We start from the raw sequence: 24,699 nt of genomic DNA, 5'->3' as shown, positions 1-24,699 counted from the left end.
ATCCCTGATGGTGACTAACGCAGCAGGTGACCTTTTCTTTCTTTGCGGAGCCTTTCTGAAAGAATTCAAAATACACGTCATCTTTCTTAATGCCATCACTCCTCCCGCAGAGGTGCTCTCCCTCAAACCCACTTTCTTTGTAAAGAAATAAGGGCTTTCCAGAAATTGATGCCACACCTATAATTAGACCTGGGATACCAAATTGGCACCTGTCAATGGGAAGGTGACCTAGCAAGTAACCACCTAACAAATAGACTTCGGCCAGGCTGACATGAGACATACAAACTAGCCAACAGTTACAGTTACGTATGTGGCAGTTTGCAAAGAGCTTTGTCAACTGATTGATAGGAAGCGGGGGAACCTGCGCAAAGAATTAGCCGAGTACTTACCATTCACTACTGATTCCTGAATTAATGACGTGGGGGTTTTTTTGTAAAATAAAAGACTTCGCAAAGGATTTTTTTTTTTTTTTTCCTTTTTTTTTTTTTTTCCCCCGTCTCCAGTACAGTCACAGATGTGTGGGGTCCTTTGCTTCCCCCTGCTGACACCCTGAAACGGCGCAGGGTGGGCTGTGGCTCCAGCCAGCCGTGGGAGTGGGGAGCCACTGAGAATGGGCTCTGCCTGCCATAGCTCCCGCATCCCGCAGCTCCCCCCGTCCTGCTGCCGAGAGGGGTGCAATCAGGCGGCCAGAAGGAATAAGAGCAGCTGAGCCCCCCCCGCACCTCACCGCCCTCAGGCAGGGTACTGGGGAGCCGAGCGCAGCTCTGGGGTCCCACCAGAGAGGACTCTCCCAGTCAGATTTCACTGAAGGCTGGATTCGGTGGTTTCTCAGCCTGGTCTCCCACGCGCACAAGTGAAGCGATTCGGCACCCACAGCTCTCTCAGGTAAGAGGGATTTGCTGGGAAGTGCATGATGTGTTGGGATAAGAGCTAGTGTGGGGCTTTGTGGTTTGTTGGGAAGAAATTTGCTTCGGAAGAGGACTTTGCTCTGAATATTTTAGGAAAAAAATAAAAATAGAAACCGTCCCCTCTAGCAGTCTTTAGGGAAGTGACATTGCTCTGGAGAGGCTTGCTGGCCCATATGCACCTACTACATCCCAGCAGGACCCCTTGTTGAGTGGTAATTAGGGCTTTACGAAGCCTCAGTGACTCTGTCTTCTGTGTTCATCAGTGTGGCATGGGGCACCTGAAGCCGGGAGCTTGCTCTGAGAAGACCAAACACTGTAGGAAAGGTGTGGAGGTGACTCTTGTTGTACGGTGGGGCCAACGTGATGCTGCCTTTAGGCTTTGCCATGGGTCAGGGATGCACCAGTCGGTCAGCGCTCCTCTTCTTTTGACACATATAACTTAACCACTTAGGATGAGAATAATTACCAGAAAAATAGTTCAAAGCTAAAATTGGCTGAAATAAAGAAGGAACTGGGTTGGAGGGTCCATGCCACAGGGGCTTATCAATGCTGCTTGTCAGGGACAAGGAACCAAGTTACAAAAAAAGGCAGCAATGTGGGACACAGTGTGAGAGCTGGGTGGCAGCAGCCAGCACTCTGGGGCAAACCTGGCCACTGGCTGAGAGGGCACTGAATGGGGAGAACTGCTGGATGAGGTGGGGGAGGCACGAGGATGCTGTGGCTGTGCTGGGGCTGGGTTGCAACCTGCCACCCCCAAAAATGGCTGTGCAGCGAAGTCCCAGCCTCCTGCAAGGGGCTCAGAAACTTGCCCCCTCCTTGCTGGCCGTTGTAACACAAGAGCAGGTCACTTCACCTCAGGGAAATTACCCCAGGGAAGGACTAGTGGGAGGATGTCCAGCAGCTGGCTTTGCTCTTTAACTTTTTCCTAGTTGTGGCTGAGTTTTCTGGTTTGCATGGGACTTTACTAACTCACCAGCAAACCAGGAGCAGGCACCGTGCGGCAGGACACCCATCCTGCCTTTGCATGCTGCCGGTCTTCATGCTGCACAACTTGCGGTTTCCTGCGAGCTTCAGCAATGGTTCCCCCATTTCAGCTGGGAAACAAAACCATTTCCCAGCTGCCTGTTTGCTGAATTGCACTTTAGCACCCTCATGCATTGGCACACAGGAAAATATTCATCTTTAACATCCACAGCAGCTTCTGTAGAATCACTGAAGGGCTGTGGGAAAGGTGCAACGTTTATTTATCCAGCAAATAGAATTACTTCTCTGAGGGATTTGTCAGTCTTGTAGGAGCCAAAGCCAGTGTCTGAGGAAGGACTGAACTATCACCTGGTGGTTATGTGTGTTGTGTCCTTGTATGAACACGTCTTGTGTGCAGCCATCATGAATTTGCTTTCTTTATCTCACCTGTTAACATGGCCAGCACAGAGCTCTGATTCGCAGTCATTTCTGGGCTCCATCACTAGGTGGTGACATGCTCCCAGATATCGAGTCCTTCTTCACTTTGCTTTTTTTCCTTTAGTGTAAAGTAACAGCAAATTTAGACAAAACATATGTTTTACCTCCGCTTATGGAAGTAAAGCATTCCCAACCACATGCAATTCTGCTCAGGATAATTTGGTATTTGGCCAATTGTTAATATGGCACTGGTTTTGTTAACATGGTTTGTCTAAGAATTACTGCTATAAGAGTAATTCTAGCCATGAACATTTATATAAAGACTAACATTACTGATCTCTTTGTATAATTTCGAACATATTTGTCAGCAGCCAACAGCATACTCAAAATGAATGCCTGTTTGTGCACTTTCTAGGAACAAATCTGCACCAGAAGTTTTCCAAGTTTAAAATTAATATGTAATTTGGTTGTGGAAACTACCAGTTTTCCCTCCTCTTTCCTGTTTTCCCTCCTCTTTTCTGTTTTCCCTGGGCATGCAACAGCGCTCATTTCCTTCCCTGAAATATTTGTCAATAGTTGCAGCCCAAAGGCACAGTATTTTCTCTTCTGAGGAAGGTTTGGTGGCTGGGATGAGGAGTATGTTCTCCCCAGAGGTCAGGCACTCAAATGCAATCTTCATTCCAGTCCATCGTTCAGTGTTGATGGAGATGTCTACCAGGATTTGCAAAGCTAATTACAGCAGTTACACCCACCCATCAAACAAGGCTCATGGCATAGTATGAAGATGAGGGCTGGAGAAGGAGAGCTAAAATTGACGAGACACCTGATGTGACGATGCACACTAGAAACCTGGATATAGATGTTGGTGGCTGGCTGCTACATGCAAGTGTCTCAGCATGGGTTAATGACCTGGTGGGATGACCATGAAAGCCTCCATCCTTGCTACTTGCTTGGCTGCTCACCAAGAGCCTCTAATACAGCTGTCACTGCCAATGTGCAAGGAGCAAACCCCACCACATTCCCCACGGCAGCAGGGGGTCCTGTGCTGCTGCAACTCATGGGTCTCTGGGCTCGTAGGAGAAAGCAGGCTCCTAGGAGACAGCCAGCTCTGCTCAGTCACATCTGGTAGGGCTTGGACATGCTATGGAGGGGGTATGGCCACATAACGGCTGGGTGGTACGAGTCTGTCTTTATTTTCAATGTGTGTCTGGAGTCCTGTGGTCCTTCGGAGCTCTGTGTCAGGTTGGGCTCCACATTGCATGATGAGAAATCCCACCAGGGTGGGTTTCATGTCAGCTTAAAATATTGCTCTTTATTCATTAGGCAAGTTAGAGAGGCTAATTTGAGGCATCTGCAGAAATGCAGCTTCCCCCTTCCCGGCCTTCTCCGCACACACCTTTGTCTGTCACACAGCTGGAGAGGGTGGCAGACCTCTGGTGACCCTGGCCAGAGGCTGAGGCTTGGAGAGTGTGTGTGTGTGTGTATGCATATGTCAGCTTTCCACACTCCCATTGATGCTGGATGCTACTTAACTCTCTGGTGCTGTCTGACGCCCAGGAATTTGGATGCCTTGCTGCTTGCTCATCCCTCACCACACCTCGTAAAAATTCTTCTCTACAAAGAGCTACTTTCTAATCCAGCTGCTTTTTCACCAAAGGCATCTTGTTCTGGGCTCCCTGCAGTTTTTATTCTGTATTCCTCTTTAGAATCCACCTCGATCTTAAAATTATTTTCATGCTCTGCCCTCCCCTTTTCTTTAATTCATTTTTGCTCACTAAATAATTTTTGCAGAGGCTTGTGTAGTGACCTTTACCAGTTTCACTAGGTTTTCTTATATTGTATATTATATATATTCGTATTATTCTTATACACTTTGTCCTGCCCCAACCACAATCAAAGTCAAGATAGATCCTTTCCCAGGAAGACAGGATTAATACTTCTCCCCCAGCCTTCCTGTGACCCCAAAGCTTTGGAATCACCATCAGGAAAGCCCAAAGCTGCTGGACGACATACCTGACTCCAGGTATTCCACACCGACAGCTGCTGTCCGGATTTGTGGATGCTGTAGGTTTTTTTGGGGATAGTGAAAGCCTGCTGAATTGTGTGAGTGACTCTGAACCAAGACATCTGTCAGTTAAAGGCATTTTTCCTAACCATATTCACTTCTGTATCCCTACAGAGACCTCAGAAGGTGCTTCACAATGACAGCCGGCCTGGAGAAAGCCTGCCACCGGTGCATATCTAAAATTGCCAGCAACGGTAAGTCACTTCTGCTAGTAATTGCCTTTTGTACTTACTTTTGTACAGCCCCACAGCTAAGCCAGGTATGTAAAGAATTCTTTCCTAGGCCATTTTGGGCACTGATAGAGCACACAAGGGTAACTGTATCCTGACAGCACCTGCGGGCTGCAGTATCTGGATCATAGCAGACAACCGTAAAATTTCAAACACTAACACAACCAAGTACCTAAACAGCGGCTGCAGCAGACAGCCTGAGCAATACAGTGTGTTTGTCTCCTGTTTCAAGCTGCACATGACGCATAGTCCGGCAGAAACACCTGCAGGAAAAACCACCTGGCAAACAGCTGCACAGCCAACCTGGGAACCTGCAATTCCTGCAAAGCAAAGCTGCTGCCAGCCCACGAGTTGACATGGGGACATGAGGTTGGTGACAGAGTATGGTCAGGAATAGCTCCCCTTCCACGCAGAGCCATTTGGGGCAGGGTCTTCTTCCCTCCGCTTGCCCGGCCCATGGCACGCTGGCCACCGCAGGTGCAGGTAGCCCTCATAAGCAGCCACATGTTGTGGGTAGGAAGCATCAGTGGTCTGAACGGAGGTGTTTGCATGACAGCCTGGGCTCACTCAGGCTTTAAAGCAACTGTTTTGTCCAACCCAGGGTGGAGGATGAGGAGGGGTGTACTGAGCCAAGGGCTCCAGGGCTGAGAGAGCAGGTGGGTTCTTGCTCTCCGAGGAGAAACGCAGCAGAAAGCTGACCTGGGCTGGGGACTGTGCAGGCTGCGTGGACAGTAACACACAGGAGCAACACACTTCAGGGGTGCGTTTTTGTAAGACTAGGGAAGAAATGTTGTTGGCAGGAGGTTAAAATCCAAGGTTTGTAAAGCAGCTTACTCCTACTGACTGCATGTCCTTTTCACTCTGAGTCGCAAGTGCCTTTTGCTTTCATTTCTAGGCAGTAGCAATTTATAATTCCACTCAAACATGAGAAGAAAACGCTTTGACCACTCACCATAACTGACACTTCACCCACACTAATTGCTGCATTTGCCAGTCCAGGGCTGTTGCCTTAGGGTTTTTTATATTCCTGCTTTTGGCTTCACTTCAAAGGCTCTCAAAGTTCAGAACGAACTTTTATTAATGATTAAGCCCCTTAACTCCTTGCTGCCTTACAACCCTTCAGAGAAAATCCAGCCAGGGGGACAGACAACCCTGGCCTGGGCTCAAACCAGGCCCACCCGCAGGAACCTGGCACGGATAGGGAAGGAGAGGACATTTTCTGGCCCACTTGTTCATGCTCAGCCTTGCCCAGGGGACAGGAGGCCTGGGGAGTGACAAACATCGAGGGGTGCAGAGCATGTGGCGCTCTCATTACACCCCAACCGGCCCCCAAGAGCGGGACTGGGCTGGCGTGGACTCCCTCACACCCCACAGAAAGGACACACAAGGGCGATCTGGGCCTGCAAATACTGCAAAAGCAGTATTTTCTCTGGTTTTTCTTCCTACCAGTTACAAGCAAAACGTCACTGTTCCTTGCTGGTATTAAATTGCCAGTGGGATTTTAATGACAACAGAGAAAATAAATGATCTTTCTGATTTTTTTTTTTGAAGGAACAGGATTAGTTCTGATCTCATCTGTAGTCTCCTACACCAGGAGCACCCTCTCAGGTATCCACAAAGTTACCCATGAATAAGTCAACTCAGAAATACTGTTCCAGGAAACACATTATCTTTAGGTTTTCATTACATTTAAGTTCAAAATCAGCTCAGCTTTAGCTATGGATCAGCTAGTACATCCAAAATTGATTTTCTGTTCATTTAAATGCAAATCCTCCTGAAGTGCAGTGACACTTTATTTCACTTTTTCTCATCACCCTGTGTATATTTTTCAAAGAGCATTTCAGCACAGCCCCACATTTGTACCTTTAACTAACTGACCAAAATAAAACAAAAGGCTAATCCACTACCCTGTGTCTACTGCAAAGCAAACTGGTGGCTCTTCCTGTAATGCCCAAATCTTGTTTAAGAAGTAGGTCTGGAAATTAATCACAAGGGGCCAAATCCAGAATCTAGACCATGGCATAATTGTAGTTCAGTAGCTAGAGGCATGTCATAACACTCAGACAAGCCACTCTGCAATATTGCCTAACCCCCAAATTACCTACCTCTATATCTATATCTGTATCTACATCTGCATCTACATCTACATCTACATCCTCCCCATCCTGAAGGTACTCAGATTACAGCCATCTTCTTATTCTACACTGAATAAATCTTTATCTGATAAAAGCAGCATTGCTGATGTCAGTGCTGGAACCTGGAACTTAAATTTTAGATGTTGCAATGCTGGCATAGCTTTGCCATGCAGCAAACAGCTGGTGGCCCTGAGCTTGGATTTGGTCTGCAAGTCAGTTTAATCACACTTTCCTTGCCTCCTGTGGTGGTTTTGCACTGGGACTGGACACCTCTGTGGGAATGGCTGTTCTTCACACTGAGCCCCCCAGCTGTTGAGTATCTAGACTGATCAAGGAACTGAATCACCCCAGGGCTGGAATTCCTGCCATTCATTCCAAGAGACTATTCCATCAATATATCTCCTTGCTACGGCACTTAGCCTCACGGGCAGAGCAATCTTTGTTTCTGCTCAAGTTCACTGCATGTCTTTACCTTCATAGCTCTTTGGATCACTCACAGATCCTTTTTTGAGTGCCCAAACCTTGTTGTTATTTTCTCTCACTTGGCTGTTGGCTGGCCAAGCTGAACAGATTTCATTCTTTTCCTTCAACGTTAGTTCATTCATGACTTTTTTGCATATCCCATATGATGTGGTGACATCTTCCTCTCACTCAAAAGCCCAGAAAGACATGCAGTATCCACAGCTACTAAAGCCATGGGCGGACTCGTCGCTGGTCTGTAAAACACATGAGCTTGCTGGAGCTGGTTCCCCAGAGAGATCCACTGAGACTTGCTCTGCCCCTACAGCACCCACACACACTGCATACTTACTTCTCACCAAGTCCCTGTTGATACTGCAGGGAATGCCTGCAGGTACTGTGAGGAAACAAAACATGGTTGAAAATATCCACTACCCTTCTGCACCCCAGCTTGTTGCACTGCCAGTGTCCACGCTGCTGTACGGCACACCCCGACACTGCTTGCCAAGGTAGTGCACTACCACCTGCATCTGCCTCAGGGCATGATCAGTCCCGGGGCAGGGCCAACTGACCCAAATTTGCTCACATCCACACTGCTGAGAGTCAGCCCCCTCAGAGCAGTGCTCCCACAGGGCAGCCACAGGGAGTACCGTGAGTTTACACCCACACTTTTGCTTCTCAGGCTTGTCTGTGCAGATAAATCCTGGGGCAACTGCAGAATCTGTTTGGAAGCTGGTAGCATCTCATTTAAAAAAAAAAAAAAATCTTTTTTATCAGGAACTTGACAAGCTATAGAACAAACAGCATTTAGGAGTGACGGTAATGTATACAACACTTCATTTATTGCTGCATTTATTATCAGAGAGCTTGTCACACACTCTACTGAGTATGTTGCACTACAGCCGTATTAGCAGACTACCTAAGAAGAGTGGGTAGGTTGAGATTTATACTCATAAATCACTTCTGGAAATCCCAAGAGGACTCACCCAAAGAGAAAGAAACTTTTCTCTATCTTCAAAGTAAACAGGGACAGCCTGAACTGATCTGAAACCTCCAAGTGCTGGTAAAAATCATGGCAGCAAAATAAAGTCTGAGGGGTTCACAGGTGAATTGGTATCACATCCAATACTGCCTCCAGGTCTGTCCCACATGCCAGAGGACAACTCGCCTGCTGTGTGCCCTGAGGCCAGGCACAGAGCTGGGGACAGAGACCGAGGGAGCAGCAGAGGGAGCGCAGGATCGCTGCAGTGTGGGGGCATGGCTGTGGGAGATGTAATGGCTCAGACGAACGGTAGGAGAGAGACCACGGCGTACAGCCATAATATAAATGGTGATTTCAAGTTTGTTTACTTCTGTGGGGAGACCATGGCAGGAGTAACTCAGCTAAACAGCAGATTTACATCAGCTGACTGTCCTGCTGGGCAGGAGACACAAAATCTGCACCCCGATCTGATTTTTGTGCCCACGGATTTCAAGGAATGTGAAAGATATACAGCCACTCTCCTCTTCCTCTGTTGTGATCCCAGACACGAGCTTTTCTCTTCACCTATTTCCCAGCACGTTAGGACTCATGCCTCCCAAAGCAGGGCTTCACCAGTGCCCCACCACGCACTGCCCCAGCGGTACAGAGCAGGGGGCTCTCCTGCCTGGTTGCCCTGACATCAGCTTTGCTGAGCAATGTCCTGAGACATGGCCTGTTGTATTTTTAGAGACTATCAACCCTTTCTTGCTGCTTTTTCTAGGAATGGGTCCAGGGGCTTTTCTGACCAGCCTATGAGGTGATATCACTGACTTAAAAATATCACAAGCCCCACATGTGAAACTGCACAGACAGCAGCAGACTCTCTGCAGAGCAGTGCTACCCCGCGGCAAATACCATTTTCTTGAGTAATTTGTCTTCGGACCAGAATGGGGCAGCACAACCCAGACAAATCCAGGAAGAGGTTGTGTGTGTCCACAGAGCAGCATTTCTGTGAAATCCCCACACGTTTCGGGGAAAAGAGTCTTTAGTGCTGCTAGTGGCATTGAGAGCGGCTGCAGAGCTCTGCCAGTTGTGTAGTCAATTGTTGAGAGTCTCACTTTGTTAAACATGGACCTGGAAGCCTTCCCAGACTGTGCATCTGCCCCTCCAATTCGAGACCTAAGAGGCTGTAGCTGAATGGGGAGATAATGAGTAAATACATTCCCAGCGACTGCTTTGGGAGGGGAATTAATGAACCATAATCTTTTTCTCTCGAGCTGTGAGTGGTCCCTACCTCCCATTTCTCCTCTCCAAAACCAAGCCGTTGGGTAGAGGCTAGACACAAGCAAACACAGACACCTATCTGCCAGATACACAGCCTCACGTGTTCATGGCTCCCCCCTGAGCCTTTTACAGAGCTTACCACAGTGTCCCTCCCCAGGGTCAGACAGACCATGTGCCGCATGATAAAGAAATGACATGATGCCTCCTCCTACCAGGCTGCCGAGTACTTGCCTGTGCAGCAGGGGCAGAAAAAGGAGGTGGCTCTGAAAGCACAGGCAGAGAGGTGATGCTGCTCCAAGAGCCACGATGACAGGACTTCTGGCAACACCAGGCAGTCCATGTAACTGCTGTAGACCTGAACTGCACTAATTGGGATACGAGATAAATGAGTTGCCCAGGCTGTGGGCACTATTTGCAGGTGATGCTCATGGGTGTGTTGGGAGCCCAACTCAGCTACAATACCATTGCTTCCGAGTATGAAAATGATAGTCTAGATAATGTAACATCAAGAGGACTTAGTATGAAATGTGACATGTGGTGAAATGGGAGGCTCCAGGCTGAGTTGTTCTAATGAGAGGCTGTCAGCATTTGAAAGAGCTTAGTCAAGTGTAGGACACTATTCAAGCAGAGGAAGAATTTCTGTACTGTGCAGCATTCAAGAGACAGGAGAGCCTGAGCAAAAATGTGTGTGTGTGAGAGAGACAGGCCAACAGGGAGAGGAGGAGGGGATGGCATAAAGGAACACAAGAGCTTTCTTCAGCTCAAAATATCTTCAGTCTCTACCAATTCATAGAGATAACAAACATGCTATTTCTGAGAAAGAAAGATGTCTCTCAAGCGCTGAAGTGTCAGATCCTCGTTCTCTGCTGAGAAAACACGAGCAACGTGTGGGGGATGGTGTGTTCCCATGAAAAGTGTCTGCGAGTCAGAAAGCCTAGTGGATCTGCCCTGAATTTTTATGCTTCTCCTGTGTCCTCTGTCTCAGTTTCTCCTGTAAAATGGAGGCAGCGATGTCTCCTTACCCTGAGGGTGATGCTTTGGCAGTGCTGCAGAGTGTTCCAGAGTGGCACTGTACGCAGGGTGCTGGCAGCGTCCCCAGTCCCACGTGGTGAGGAGGATGCCACCCACCCCTCACAGGCTGCAAACCGACCCCAAATGCTTGCTCCAAGATTTTTTTCATAAGCCTCCAAAGCGACATCCTACTCCTTTTCTTATCCATGCCCTTTTCAGCCCCTTTGCAAGCTGTGCCCACCTCCACTTACCACCCTTTTGGCTCCTTAATGCATCAACTTGCAGATTGAGCCATTTGCAGGAGTGCTCTGCAGGGATGCTCACCACAGAATGTCCTCATTATGCTTTACTCTCATTTTGCAGGGCAGCATTTCACTTTAATATTGCCAAGTGTTCATGATTAGGCACACAGGTGACAGCTCTCATAAGACAGGCTGCTCACACTGTTCTTGACACTGTTGTTTCTCACTTTCTGCCAAGGTAAGCGTTCATCCCCTGCAGCACCAGGCTGTGCTGGGAAAATATCAGGGCTCAGATACACCTGTGGCTCTCTGGGGAGTAACTAAGTACCTCAGATCCGCCCACCTGTGGGAAGAGCCCGTGTGCATCCCCAAGAGCATCCTTCCATCCAGCTTAAGCTGATCCCACTCCTTGCAGCGGGGCTGCTGCATTTGTGTTCATGAGCTGAGCTGGGTTGGGGAGTTAGACTAGCCAGAAATTATTCACATCTGCAATAAAGACAGTTTATTTAGCTATCAGTGAAAACCGAGTGGAATGGCATTAAAGCTGCTATTTGCTTAGCAAACAGATACGGCTCATCAGTTGCCAAGGATTAGCTTATGCAAAGTTACTTGTTACTGCGCAGTCACCTGGCGGCCTCTCTGAAGCTGATGCTGTGGCTGAGTCCTTGCCCTTGCAATAAGACAGATGTTGTAGCAAAAATAAAGCAGTTTGTGTCTCTTGCTGCTCTTCCACTGATACAAGGACTAACAATGTATGAGTTAAAAAATGGAGGCCTGAGCTCTGGGAGAATGATAAACCACTTGTTGGTCTCATCATCTCAAATGCTGCACCACAAACGCAATATTCCCATCCCACTGAGTGCACTGCATTTCTTGATGCACAACTTTATGGAAAAAGAGCATTTGCAAAGCATTGGAGGGAACTTCTGGTTTTTAATGAACTTCAACCAGCCCCAGTAACACTGTCTTTCTTTTCTCTTTCACAGCATGCTTTATATTTGGGCTCCTCACTTTCCTTGCCTTACCACTGTCCATGACTTTTACAGGTAAGCTGATTACTAAAGCAATTTTAAAATAGGAGCTTCCCGGCACTGTGTGGCAGTTTAACACATCTGGTGGGAGAAAAGAGTTGGAAAACGTAAAGTTAAACATGTACATGTTAAACATGTATGTTGGTATTTTAGCTTCAGACAGAATCCCAGCCCACACCGCATGGTAGGGAGGAAGCAGTGCTTCAATTCTGACCCTGTTTGTCTTAAATACCTTTCTGGCATGTCTCACCTCAACATGGGAGGAGTCAGGGAACTTGGAGACTTTACCAATACATTTTTGTAGCTCACAGGGTTTGGGTTTCTTTAAATTTAACTATAATCCTGAAATTTCTAGCTGTGCATTGCTTATTTTGGGTGCACTTCCCATTATTTCTTTCTACCATGAAGCTGTGAGCTTGTTCTGAGCCTCAGACCTATTTTAACTCACTTTTTTACTGATGTATTTATTTCAGCTCAATTGCTGCTTAGGCTACCAGCACCTGGCAAAGGGCTGTGAGTGTTTTGGCTCTGTCTGTGGGAAGAAGCTCAGAATCTGACACATGAGACGATTTCATTAATCAGGATCCCTCTGTATTAACTGCACTGCAAAAATTTTAGAAGTCTAGGACTTGAAGGGAAGAAGAGATGATCTAGGCTGCTATTTCTCCAGCTTTTTGAAAGTGAGACCTGTTTTTTGGCTGATCTGTCTCTATAATACCCCCCAAAGGCTGGATTTGCGAGTAGCATTTCAAGATCAAATATTTAAGAAAGCAAAGGAAAATCCTTTGAGCTGCAGAATTTTATACTTTTTTTAACTCCATAAGGCTCTCTTCTTTATTAAGCATCACCTTTTTCCTTTCCATTAACATAGATTTTTGTTGTTGTTGTTGTTTTAAAAAAACCCAAGCATCTTCTAACACTTCATTGCTCCCTTTGGGCCTTTCACATCCTCCACAGGGGTTGCAAGCACCATGTGAGAAATATTGGTAGAGACACCGGTCCACCTCTACTTGCAGACAGGCTCACATGCTCATGGCATCTCTGACAGATGTCTGACTTGCCCTTGCTCAAGGAAATTCCACCGCTTCCCGAGGAGCCTATTTCAGCATTTTATTGCTCTCACAGAGAAAATATTTTTTCCCCATATCCAACCTAAATCTTCCCTGTGGCAAATTAAACAGATTACAGCCTCTCCTACACGCCATGGTCACAAAGACAGATTGGTCACCATCCTACTCAGGAGAACCTTTGAACTGTTCGAAGGCTGCTATTGTAACTCGATTCCATCTTCTTTTTTTTTTCCCAGAGATCTCAAAAACCTACTTCTTTCAATCTGACCTCATGTGTCACTGTTTCTGTAGCTTTTTCTTTTGCATTTTGCCTCCTCCATTGGCCTCTGGCCAATGTAACTACTTTTTTTTTTTCTTTCCCCTCAAAAAAAAAACCCCAAATCTGATTTTTTATTTACATTGTATATTTCTCTCCTATACACAGTGTTCAACTTTATTGCCTGTCATCTCATAGATTTTGGGTGTCTTTTTTCAGTGTATCCAGATCACTTTGAATTTTAAGTCTTGTCCTTAAGAGGCCTTACAATCATTCCAGATGTGCGTCCTTCAGAAGTTGTTCACCTTCTGCCCCATCCTTCATGAAAGATGATGCAAAGGAACTCTACATGTAGATGCTGTGGGCAAGATGCAGCTCACCTAGATTTGGACTGTACACATCTGTAACCAAGCTAAGTGTCACGCGTTGCCCTTGCAGGTAGTTTAGAGAAATGGGCATTTCTGGCAGTGAAAGTCCCACACCCTTGTTTAGGTGTCTGCATTGAGATGAGATGGCTTCTAAAGGAGTGGGGACATCCAGCCTGTTGGCGTCTATAATTGGCCAAAACCACAAAAAGAGTGTTCAGCTAAAGGTTGGTGCTGCTTCCTTCATCTGGGGCCTTCCAAGTACCAGTGGTGACTGTGGTAGGATTCTGATTAGGACATCCTAATTAGGAATTAGGGATTTCAAATGAGGGATTAAGGAGCAATTAGGAAGCAGGGAGATGGACTGAACTGTTACATCTCAACACTTAGGCTCTTATGCTTATCCGTCACTTAAAATTGCTATTGATCCCATAAGAGGATTTCAGCTCTAGCTTTTCCCCAGGCTGACTAAGCCTGAGCTGTGGAACAGGGGTGGGAAGGCATAATTCGAAGTCTGGTACAGCTTGAACGCATATTGACAGCCGGCCTTCTGGAAATGAATCCAGGGCTGGAATCTGACTACTGAGAAATATAATTTCCTAGGAATATTTCATAATATCTTTAAGATCAGTGAGAAGTGGAAAGTGCATGGTAAGATATTAGCTTGGAGCTCTGGGTATCTCCTGCATCAGATAAAGAGCCCTTTTTTTCAACTTACTGAAATTAAGAGATAATGTCAATGTAATATAGCATTGTCAGAGGATATTGGTTTCCTGAAGCTACACATCTGCAAAAACATTTTTAGGAAAATGAAATGTCAAGGAAAATACAGATATTTATCTTCCAAGCAAAAGCCTCTGATTTTCTGATAATGTTATGTTACCACGATCCCGGAGAATAACTCGCCGATGTGCCTCCAGTCATTTTAGCTCTTGCTTTCTGCAGAGGAAAACTGTGAGATACTTTCAAATGTAAACAAATAAATTACAATATTTGTTAAAACTCAGAGATGAGTAACTGGTAGCCCCAGTAATAATTACACGCTAACATTATACACTTTTAAAATTTGGTAGTACTGTAAATCAGAGTATAAGATACATGAAGAGGACTCAACAAATTTTCCAGGCTCCAGACTTGTGACATCATTTAAGCCACAGATTGTTTAGCAGCTTTCTAACTTTTACTGGTAGAGATAAATTTGTTTTTATTTTTATTTTTTTTTCCCCTGCTAAACATTCCAAAAGTAAAGAGATCTATGGAAGGACCTCATACATTTTTTTGAGAATATTTTTTCGTTTCCAGAACAGTGAAAGATTACTTCCAAAAACACATTCTTGCAAGTTGTCCAGACTACCTTTATACACAGCGTTCCCCAGGGGTAGCTAAATCACATTTGAAAGCTGATGACATCATTTTCTCTTCAGGCAGTCTAAATTTTCCCCTGTTCAAATTTAACCCAGTACTACTCCTCATGCTCATATCTACATCAAATAACTTCTCAACTCTCCAAATAACTGCCTGAAGTCTATTCTCGTATTCTGCACCTTTACACAGGAGCCAGTCTTGTTCTTTAACGGTTGTTGTTAATATAATCTTTCCTTGCATTTCAGTCCCTCAGCCACTCACTGTCTCTGTGAGTTACCTCTGACTTGCTATATGCTTTCTGATAAAATGGTAGTCAGAAGGAATTACTTTGTGATAACTCCTCGACAGCACCTCGATCCTAGCGCAAAGCCCACTGTCCAGGGCCCAACTGAGCCCTACGCTAAGTGATGGCAGCTGCAGTCATCCACTAGGAACAGCAGAAAATGTTCTGGCACTTTGTGTCCTCTGCCTCCTGTTACAAGAGAAGTGAGGAGCAGGCACCAGATGCCAGAGTAGCCTTGCTATACAGCAGCCCTCCTTTACTACGGGATGCACTTCAGCCATTTTCAGCTGCCTGAGAAGACCCAAGCAGCTAAAACGAAGGAAATGCTGTATTTTCTTTCATTCATCCTGACCCCTCATCTCATGGATAATTGTGAGTCATGAAGACACTTGGTTAGTAGTGATCCATTGTGGGTCACCCCGCAACACTGCCCAAACTGGTGTCCTTAGAGAAGGTCATACCTTGGTTGCTCTTTCCACTTGTCTGGACTTTGTGTCCTGGATCCCACTGCAGTGTTGTTCCATGGTAGCCAAGAGGTAAAATGTGCAAGCACCTCTGCTTCCCCAAGCCTCCTCTCTCGTTTTTTCCCTTGGACAAAAAGCTGTTGGATATCCTGCTGTGTCTGATTATCATAGAATCATTTCAGTTCGAAGAGACCCTCAGGTTCATCAAGTTCAACCACAACCTAACTCTAGCACTAAACCATGTCTCTAAGAACCCCGTCTAAACGCCTTTTAAACACCTCCAGGGATGGTGACTCCACCACTTCCCTGGGCAGCCTGTTCCAGTGCTTGACAACCCTTTTCATGAAGAAAGGGTGATCTTGCAAAGGTTGCTGGTTTATTCATTTGGACTCATGTGCTCGCCTGTGTAGTGGTCAGGTTCAATTGCTCTTCACTCTAAATTGCAGATCGCTCTGGCTTGCAGGGAGCATTGGCCTAGAAGCAGAGCTTTGATCTCTCATGGTCCATGTATCCCATCATTAACAATCAAAGGAAAACATATCTGGTGCTCATGGGAGAGAAGGGCTAGCACTGATGTTCTCCTACCAGTTTTCATGTTCCCAAATAAATCAGGCATGTGCTGTCTGTGAAGTGATTGGCCTGTAATGTGTGTTCCTAGATTTTACTGTAACAAATATCAGTACCCATCTGTCAACAGGAGGTCCGTATTTCCTATTCACCCATAGTGCTGTATTTTTAAAGTTACTACAGTGTTGCCCCTTTTTACCTCCTCTTTTGCTGTCATATCTGCCTGCAATATTGTCCCAAAACCTATAGAGTACCACTGCCTGTCATTCAAATCTTTCCCAAGACTGACTCCTGTCATGTTATAGATATGAAAGGACTCCATAATAGATTTGTTTGGGAAACAGAATCATAGCTCCATTAAAAAAAAAAAAAAGAAAAAAATTTGCATGTGTTCTTGATTTTTATTTTTTTTTCCCCTCAAACAAAAATCTCAGTAACACACTGGAAATAGCAATTGCCTAGGTTCCTAAACTGAAATAAATTCCCTGAGATCCCTGGCCAGCTGCTTTTGTGGCAGACTGTTACAAGGCCAAGGGCTCCGGAAACCCTGGCAGCTGCTTTCTGAAAATTATATAATTCATGATGATTTCCCTGCTGCTGACCCCTGTAAAGCTGGGAGTCTGAGCAGGTCTTGGTGTTACATAGTGGCAAAATGGACAAAAACCAACAGGCTTGCAACAGGGGACAAAAAGGGAGAGAGTCCAAATCCATCCATGTCCAGCCGTTTTCAATTACAAGAAGGCTGGCAATAAATACTTAGTGTAGAAGAGTCCACTGGACTCCACAGCCCTTACACACAGCAGATTACAAAACATTGCCCAGCATCCTATGACTAACATAAGATCTATAGCAAGCAACCACAATCCAAAACACCTGTATTATGCCACGCTAAGATTGTAGGAGAGATTCTGGACATCAGCGATGTTCTGGACCAGCAGTAGCAGTGGATTTGGTGGGTACATTGACAAGATGAAGAGGATTACAGCTACAGAGGAAGACAAAACTACCCCACTGGTACATCCTTCCTGATCCCAAGCCCCTGTTGAGTGTAGTTCTGAACACGGAGGCAAGATGTTCCACCTGAGAGAAGTTTAGCACTAAGACCAGCACATTGCTTTCAGTATCCTGCCTCTGGATAACCCCAATTGTTCAGAGAAAAGTCAAAATTTCTCCTTGAAAATGACTTATACACCAAGAAGAAAACAGAAAAACCTCTCTGGGCTCTGCAACTGATCAGCACATATCCTTAAACATGGGATCAATAACAATAAAATTATAGTATAATGAGCAGTTTAAAATTGACTAAAGACACCATTGGGTAGGAGACTTGGGCAGTGGATTAATCTCTGCTAACTTTAGATATCTTCAGCTGGCTGTCTGGATTCCTTGTATAGCTACAGAGAGGAAGAAGCACTTTCAGGGCCCGACTCATCTGACCTATTTTAAATGCCTATCTTAGGATGAGAGGAATTGAACTTTACAAGTGTCTATTCCTCCCTATTGACTATAAAGAGTCTAGGAAACTAGTTCAGCTATGGATGCCTGCATTGCAGACATCTATATTTGGACAGATGAGTCTCACTGCCACAGACCTGTATCACAAGCTTTGGTGCCTACTGCCAGCAACATCCTTATACTGCCATACACTCCCTTCCCTAAAACTTACTGAGCTTTCTCTTTCTAACAGCAGATTTGAGGGTTGCCAGGATCCCTGGCTCCATAACAACCAATGCTTTTAGCCTCCAGCAACCCAAACAGCCTGGAAATTTGAGATTCTGCGGGTCCGATTCAGCTGCTTGGGAAGATAAACTGGTTCCAGACGCTCCCACGGGCACTGGCTCCCAAAGCTTTGAGGCATCTGACTCAGGAACACGCCACGCTCACAGATGCCAATGAGCAGAAAAGGCCTGAGAGAAGCTTATCAGAATTCCTTCTTTTCACAAATTCAATGAATTTTCTGTTGCTGATGAAAATGTCCTGTCCAGCTCAGTCAATCTTTCATTTAACAAAGATGCAGTGGATGAAGCTAATGACCTGTGTATGTGGCTCAGATCCGTAATGTCAGAGCAACAATAATGCTGCTGTTACCTTTGCTCTCTCCCTTCTCCTGGCTTTTGCTTCTTCATGGACCCCACTCCTGTAGTGGGAGATGCAAACCCCCTTTAATTCAGCCCCCATTTCAGTAGATGCTGGGTACAAGTCTTGGGTCTAAGCACTACACTTCACGCTACAGCATCTTGAGCTTTCACTGTACAGCTTGTTGCGCTCTTTGATCACTTGAGATAACAAACATTTAATTTTTGCTGTTTAGGAATGAAGTTTTTGGAAGATTGCCCAGTTCAGCCACTAATTCCATTATATCTGTTGGTGGGTGGCGTGATTGGCAGCTTAAAGGTAATGTGCTTTCTATGTGTGAAAAGTATTTTGTGTGACTAGATTTTGACTCGCTAGTTAAGACATAATGATGGCTCCAGACATCTATGTGCGTGCAGTACTGAAGAGAGCTATCTTGATTGAACTGTGCTTGTTCCAGCACCTAAAGCACATGTCAGTCAAGTGAGATACTAATGAGTTCAGCATTCAGCATTGTCCCACACGTTGTGGTGTGACTTTCTCCTACATCACAGCATCTGTGCTACCATCCCTACTGAGGGAAATGACTACATAACATGGATGCCTACGGTAAATGGGCTCCTATTTTCCCAAGCTGTTCTCCAAGCCTGTCAGACCTTTCTCCTTCATTTTCAGGCACATGGCCTGGACAAAAAGTGAAGTTACTCTCCTAGTTTTGGGAATACTAAAAAATTACAGGTGTACATAGCCCTTCACAAGTTCAATTTACTCCCACTCTGGCCTGGCCAGAAGCAATGACTATGTAGCAGTGTGCCTTCCTTCCAGAGTAAATACATCCTCGCCTCACAGCAGGGCTTATTAATCTAGGCACAGTATTTTCTAAACACAGCTACCTGTCTTCTAGTGGACTGTGCTCACTTATACCTTTGCTGCTTGACAAGCAGACACACCCCCATAGCTGTGTTACGCCCTGGTCACTATAAAGCTATGACTGACTCTTTGTTGACTCTAGGGTATAGGATTGCCCTGTTCTGACAGTCCCTTTGCAGACTGTGTTACCTGGCAGCTAGTGGGCATGGAGAGGCTTGTCACAACAGACTGCAGAGCTAGTTCAAGGCTTTTCAGCAGGATTAAGCAAAACTGTTTTTTGCTGTCCCAACAATGTTCCTGCCAAAGGAAGGAAAAGCAGTAGAGCTAAAGGAAAAGCTTTGGAAAGACACCACTGGGGCATGAAGGGCTAAGAACAGCAACTGCTGCAGCTGGCAGGGAAGCCTGTGCTGGTAGCAGTGGCTGTCCTGCACAGCTAACGGGGGCAGCAGCAGCCTGGCACCCAGCCTGCCTTCCCAGGAGCCTGGCATCAGCAGAACATAGCATCACAGTACAGTTTGAGTTGGAAGGGACCTTCAAAGGTCACCTAGTCTAACCCCCTGCAATGAGCAGGGACATCTTCAACTAGATCAGGTTGCTCAGAGCCCCGTCCAGCCTGGCCTGGAATGTCTCCGAGGATGGGGCATCCACCACCATTCTGGGCAACGTGGGCCAGTGTTTAACCACCATCACTGTAAAAAATTTCTTCCTCGTGTCTAACCTGAATCTCCCCTCTTTCAGTTTGAAACCATTACCCCTTGTCCTATCACAACAGGCCTGCTAAAAAGTCTGTCCCCATCTTTCTTATAGGCTGCTTTTAAGTACTGAAAGGCCACAATAAGGTCTTCCTGGAGCCTTCTCTTCGCCAGGAACAACAACCCCAACTCTCTCAGCCTGTCCTCACAGCAGAGCTGTTCCAGCCCTCTGATCATTTTCATGTCCCTCTTCTGGCCTCTCTCCAACAGGCCCATGTCTTTCCTGTACTGAGGACTCCAGAGCTGGATGGAGGACTCCAGGTGGGGTCTCACCAGAGCAGAGTAGAGAAGACAGGGTAGACTTGAGGGGCTCTGGCCCAATGCTTCAGTACAGGCAGCCTATCCCTTGAAAGGGAACCTGCTCATCTCTGACTTGACAGCACTGCGTATTGCAGCCTGCAGACAGAGCAGACAGGCACTAGCTACATTCCCCTTTGATAATGTTTCTAGACCCTTTTCTTTGCCAGGATTGAAAGAATGGGGAAGAATATTCCTCTGCAAATCTCTGCATCCCCTGCACTCTTTCACAGTGGTATCCAAAACCGCAATACATCACTGGCATATGAATCATCCCCCCCAAGGACCTTTGGTCAGTAAATAAGTAGATGGAGAAAAAAAGTGCTTCATGTTTTTACAAGGAATTTGCTATGCTATGAGTTCTACTGGGAAATGCTTAGTCATTCGATCACACCAGTGGACTTATCTGTGTAATCAAAGGTTCATTTAATAATAGTTTAGAAAAGATTAGAGCAGAATTGAAAGGACATTTTAATGCTAATGAACTGAAGCCTTCATCAAAAATGTTGGCTGTTTCTTAGCTATTTATGGTTTAAAGTCAGTTTTTCTCACCCTAAATTAGATGCTAAGTGGGTCAGTTAGTATTCCCGCTGACATCAAATAATGGCTTGAATTTGGCTTCAGCTGAGAGCAGGACTGTGTATTTTGCAGTCGGGCAATACAATTTGTCAGAATTTGGTGGGCCTAACTCATAGTGTCATCTCATAGAGCTTGATCTGTAGCTGAATTCCACCTGTCTCAACTCTGCCCCCAGTTATGTTCATCAGACTGCACCAACTTCAATAGAAGTGGTGCCTAAGCAGTACAATTGCTTGACTTCTGAGAGTTAAAAGGTCAGAGAATGGGTATAAGATGAAGTTTGAGTGAATGTTGTCCTGTGATGGACATCATCTAATGGCAAGTCATTCTGGCCCGGGTCTGTACAGATCTGCAAGCTCCTCATCTGTTTCTTTAGCAGCTCTGGCCTTATAAAACTTACTGATGTTCACCAAGGCAACTGAACCATTCTACAGTGTCCAGAGAGGCCTGCTGAATTCACATCATGCTGCTCCATAAATGTATATTCAACAGTTATTAAGAATGTGAGCAACAGCCAGAATTTGCTTCAATCATAGCTTGGCAAGGCAATGTCCATAATAATTAAATGCACTTTCCATGAGCTGGTTAGATGCAGCTGAGATCCATAAATCCAAAAGTAGGTTTCTCCACCTTCCTCAGAACCAATGCTCATCTGCCATTTAATCCCACTCCCATTGCTGAGCTTGGTAAAGTCTGAGTACAGGCAGCTGCCTGTGTGCTGAGCTCACCTCAAAGCTAAGGAGCTGCACAGAGCTTCAGGTCAAGCCACGGGTCCCCATGTGGAAACCCCAGACCCACTGGCCGGGTAGGTTTATCCCCTCTGTGTGTCATGAGCCTGCCCAGAAGAAATGTTCACCTGAAAAACAGAAGATACTCTGCTGGACTGGACAAGCCTATCAATTTGAGTGCTCAGATGGATGTGAGACATCCAGTGGAAACACAATTTTTTTTGCCTGTGTTGGTGCTGGCACCTTAATCACTGTTTCTCACAAACTGGTACCAACATCTGGGCTAGGAAAACAGCTGGTTTTGTGAAAAAATATTTAATAACTTACACATAATTGAACAGTTTTACCGGGAAAAGCAAGAGAATCCTCTTCTCAGGATGTCCTGGATCCTCTTGCTAAGCCTTGCTTCTACAAAATGGGGCACATGGACTAAAATCTGAACCAGGCAGAACATAAACACAAATGGATTATCTTTAGCCAGTGTTCTCACCATTAATCACTGACTAATGGAGAAGGAAGAGTATAAAATGGGGGATGCTCTTCTCTCTCATTTCAAGCAGAAACATGAGCACAGAATATAACTTTTGGACAGAGAACACGGCTGAGAACCCCTTTTTGGACAGTATGGCCCTCCCCACAGACTCGCCATCTACATTATTTACCTTTCCCTCTGAATTTCATTCCTGGTTGGCCCAGGAAGCTTCCTCCTTAGTTGGTTTCTTAGAGTCCCATTTCCAAGGACACAGCTCCCTGTGGGGAGACTTGCACAAGAAGCTGAGTACCTTAAAAGTGACTGAGGTTTCCACAAGGAGGACAGCTAGGTGGTTGTGTTACAACATCTACTGCCTTGAGGACTGAGCCACATGCTGCAGGTATAGCAAGTTAACACACAAGCTTTACAACGTTTGGTCCAAATCATTGTTGGGCCCTGTACATACCTCTCCTGTAAATCTACCAAAATTAAGGAAGTCATTTAGAGGACAGAAATTTGGAAGTTTCTCTACACTGCAGCCTACCTACCTACATCCTATTGCCACGACTAAACTAGAAATTTTCTAAATGTTGCTGATGAGTCCTACTGCATTTCCCTGTAGACCAGACCTTCCTAACCTCATGGTGTCATGGTCTTCCACTTATTTCTCTACTGGTTCTGACTAAAGGCAGGAATGGAGCAATCTGAGAAAATGACGCTTAACTGAAGAAAACTTGACAATCATTCCAAGAATCTGAAGCAATTTATTCAGGGTTTAGGTTGAAGACTAGACCCTTCATAATTTTATTTAAACTGATTCATCTATATAGCCATGGAAAATGGTGTTAGGAGAGACAAGTCCACCCACTACAAGCCAGGAACTACTGTACTTAAGTCATTTAGTAGTTACTCTAATCTGTTCTTAAAAGTCTTCAGCATGGGACCTGCTGCCATCTCCCTACACAGTCTGTTCTCATGCCTTTCCATCCTTGCCATTGGCAAATATTTTCCCATGTTCGGCCTAAACCTCACTGGTGAATAAAGTGTAGGGAAAAAATGCATTATTTGCCAGAAGGACCTGCCTCATTTGTGGCTCCTCAGCTGTCCTTTACATGATTTTCCCACACCCAATTTTAATTTGGCCCAAAGGCTGGCAGTGGTCAGAAGGTGTTCAGACTTTCCGCAGCCAATTTACTTATTCCCTTTTCTCTTCCAATGCCTCCAGGTGACTCTCCTGCTGTACGACTCAACCAGGATGCGGCAGCTGCTTTCCAAGTCTGTTGTGATTGATGATGATGATGACGACGAATATCCCTGGAGGCAGAATGCTCACAAGTACTACATCCATCTAACCCTCAGCCTTTTCCTCTTTCTCTGGTTCATTCTTGGGAACTACTGGGTTTTTTCTGTGTACCTGCCAAATTTCATCCCGCCTTTCCATCAGCCTCAGGATTACTGTGACAAAACCCTGTACATTTTTGCTGTTGGTGTTCTCATTATTAGCCATACTGTTCTCTTTCTCCTTATCTTTTGTAGCTGCTGCATATATTGCTTTTCCAGGCAAAGATACTCTTCTGAGGAAGACTAATTGCCACATAAATAAAGACCCAGATGTATGGGAAAGAGTGTACAACAAAGAAGAGGCAATAATTCACCCTTGTATACATCTTTGTTGTACTATATGTATGTATGATAGCAGTCAACTGCAAGAGGAAATTGTAAAATATAGTGCCATCTGGAAATAGCTAAGCTGGAATACAGCATAGGCAGTGTGAAATTCCTGCTACAGATGCCAGGGTGCACTCTTGCTAACTTCTACATCCCTGTTTTAACTCTTGGATATTCTATCTGGAGAAAGCTCTTGCAGATGGCAACCTCCTCTAAAACCAGGACCCCTCATGTCATTTCAGCATAGTACATCTTTGCCTATAAAAGCAGCCATGTTGTTCTCTTCCCTGGAATCTGAACATCTCTGTAGCTTTGCTGAGGTATGTCACTGTCCCTGCATTACAGATTGGGGTCTGAGACAAAGGGCTGTATTCAGACCACCCTGCATGGCGCATGGACTTTGACAGTAACATAGATGCTCACTTGAGAGCTATCCAGGCCACTGTTGGACCAGTCAGTAAAGGAGCCACGATAGCAATACCAGCATGTATAAAAGGCAGCCTGAATATGGCCTCCAGGCATCTTCTCAACTTGGATTAGAAAGCATATATATCCAACTTTGGTGCTAAAACAGATAGTCTGGATATATCCATATATACCAAATACATCCCAACTCAGCCAAGGCCGCTTTGCAAGTCTTTGGCAGAACAAGGAACTGAGCTGCTTGAGTATCAGATCAGTGCTTTAACCAGGGCTCGGCATTCCCCAGCCTCCCCTTCTCCCCTTTTTGTATAGCAGTAATTAGTCAGTACCACACCAACACAAAGATGGTTGTCAAACCATTGTGACCAAGTTCACAGAAAAATTGATGGTGTTATGTTGGTATTTTAAACATAAAACATGATAATAAGACACAGGCAGGGATGTGAGAATTTCACGCAGACGTGTTCACTACAGCAGTTCTCGGGTTGTAGTGTGAGTGTACCTTTGATTTGTTCACCTTGGTGCTGTATATATGGAAATCTATACTTAATGGACAGATGTAAAGAAAACAGCTTTTAAGTCAACAGCAGTGTCAGCTTTAAAAGCAACAGCATGCACAGAGACAACTGTATTGTGACATGTACTGGAACAAGCCCACAACTAGTTCTGGCAGATTGTTATTTTATGTGTTAATGAACGCAGTGTAAAAGTGCTCTTTCTGCTTTTGCTTTTATGCACTT

The 24,699-nt window shown here is 45.4% G+C and overlaps 1 protein-coding gene across 1 annotated transcript; it reads left to right on the top strand.

Annotated features, from left to right (window-relative positions):
• Positions 1-4,510: 4,510 nt before the first annotated feature.
• Positions 4,511-23,456, top strand: TMEM272 (transmembrane protein 272). The gene is made up of 4 exons (XM_065626679.1): positions 4,511-4,568; positions 11,683-11,742; positions 18,409-18,491; positions 23,094-23,456. The coding sequence occupies exons 1-4, from the start codon at positions 4,511-4,513 to the stop codon at positions 23,454-23,456; spliced, it is 564 nt and encodes a 187-aa protein (XP_065482751.1).
• The last annotated feature ends 1,243 nt before the right edge of the window (positions 23,457-24,699 follow it).

The sequence above is a fragment of the Caloenas nicobarica genome, chromosome 1, assembly GCF_036013445.1.
Source record: "Caloenas nicobarica isolate bCalNic1 chromosome 1, bCalNic1.hap1, whole genome shotgun sequence".
Taxonomy (NCBI): Eukaryota; Metazoa; Chordata; class Aves; order Columbiformes; family Columbidae; genus Caloenas; species Caloenas nicobarica.
The sequence above is the reverse complement of the archived record's forward strand: the minus strand, read 5'-3'. Positions and strand labels throughout refer to the sequence as shown.

What these genes read in the sequence shown, in the direction of transcription:
- TMEM272 (XM_065626679.1), top strand. Translation starts at nt 4,511, where the DNA reads ATGACAGCCGGCCTGGAGAAAGCCTGCCACCGGTGCATATCTAAAATT. An exon ending in ATCTAAAATTGCCAGCAACG is followed by an intron (nt 4,569 to 11,682) that starts GTAAGTCACTTC and finishes TCTCTTTCACAG; the next exon opens with CATGCTTTATATTTGGGCTC. An exon ending in ACTGTCCATGACTTTTACAG is followed by an intron (nt 11,743 to 18,408) that starts GTAAGCTGATTA and finishes TTTGCTGTTTAG; the next exon opens with GAATGAAGTTTTTGGAAGAT.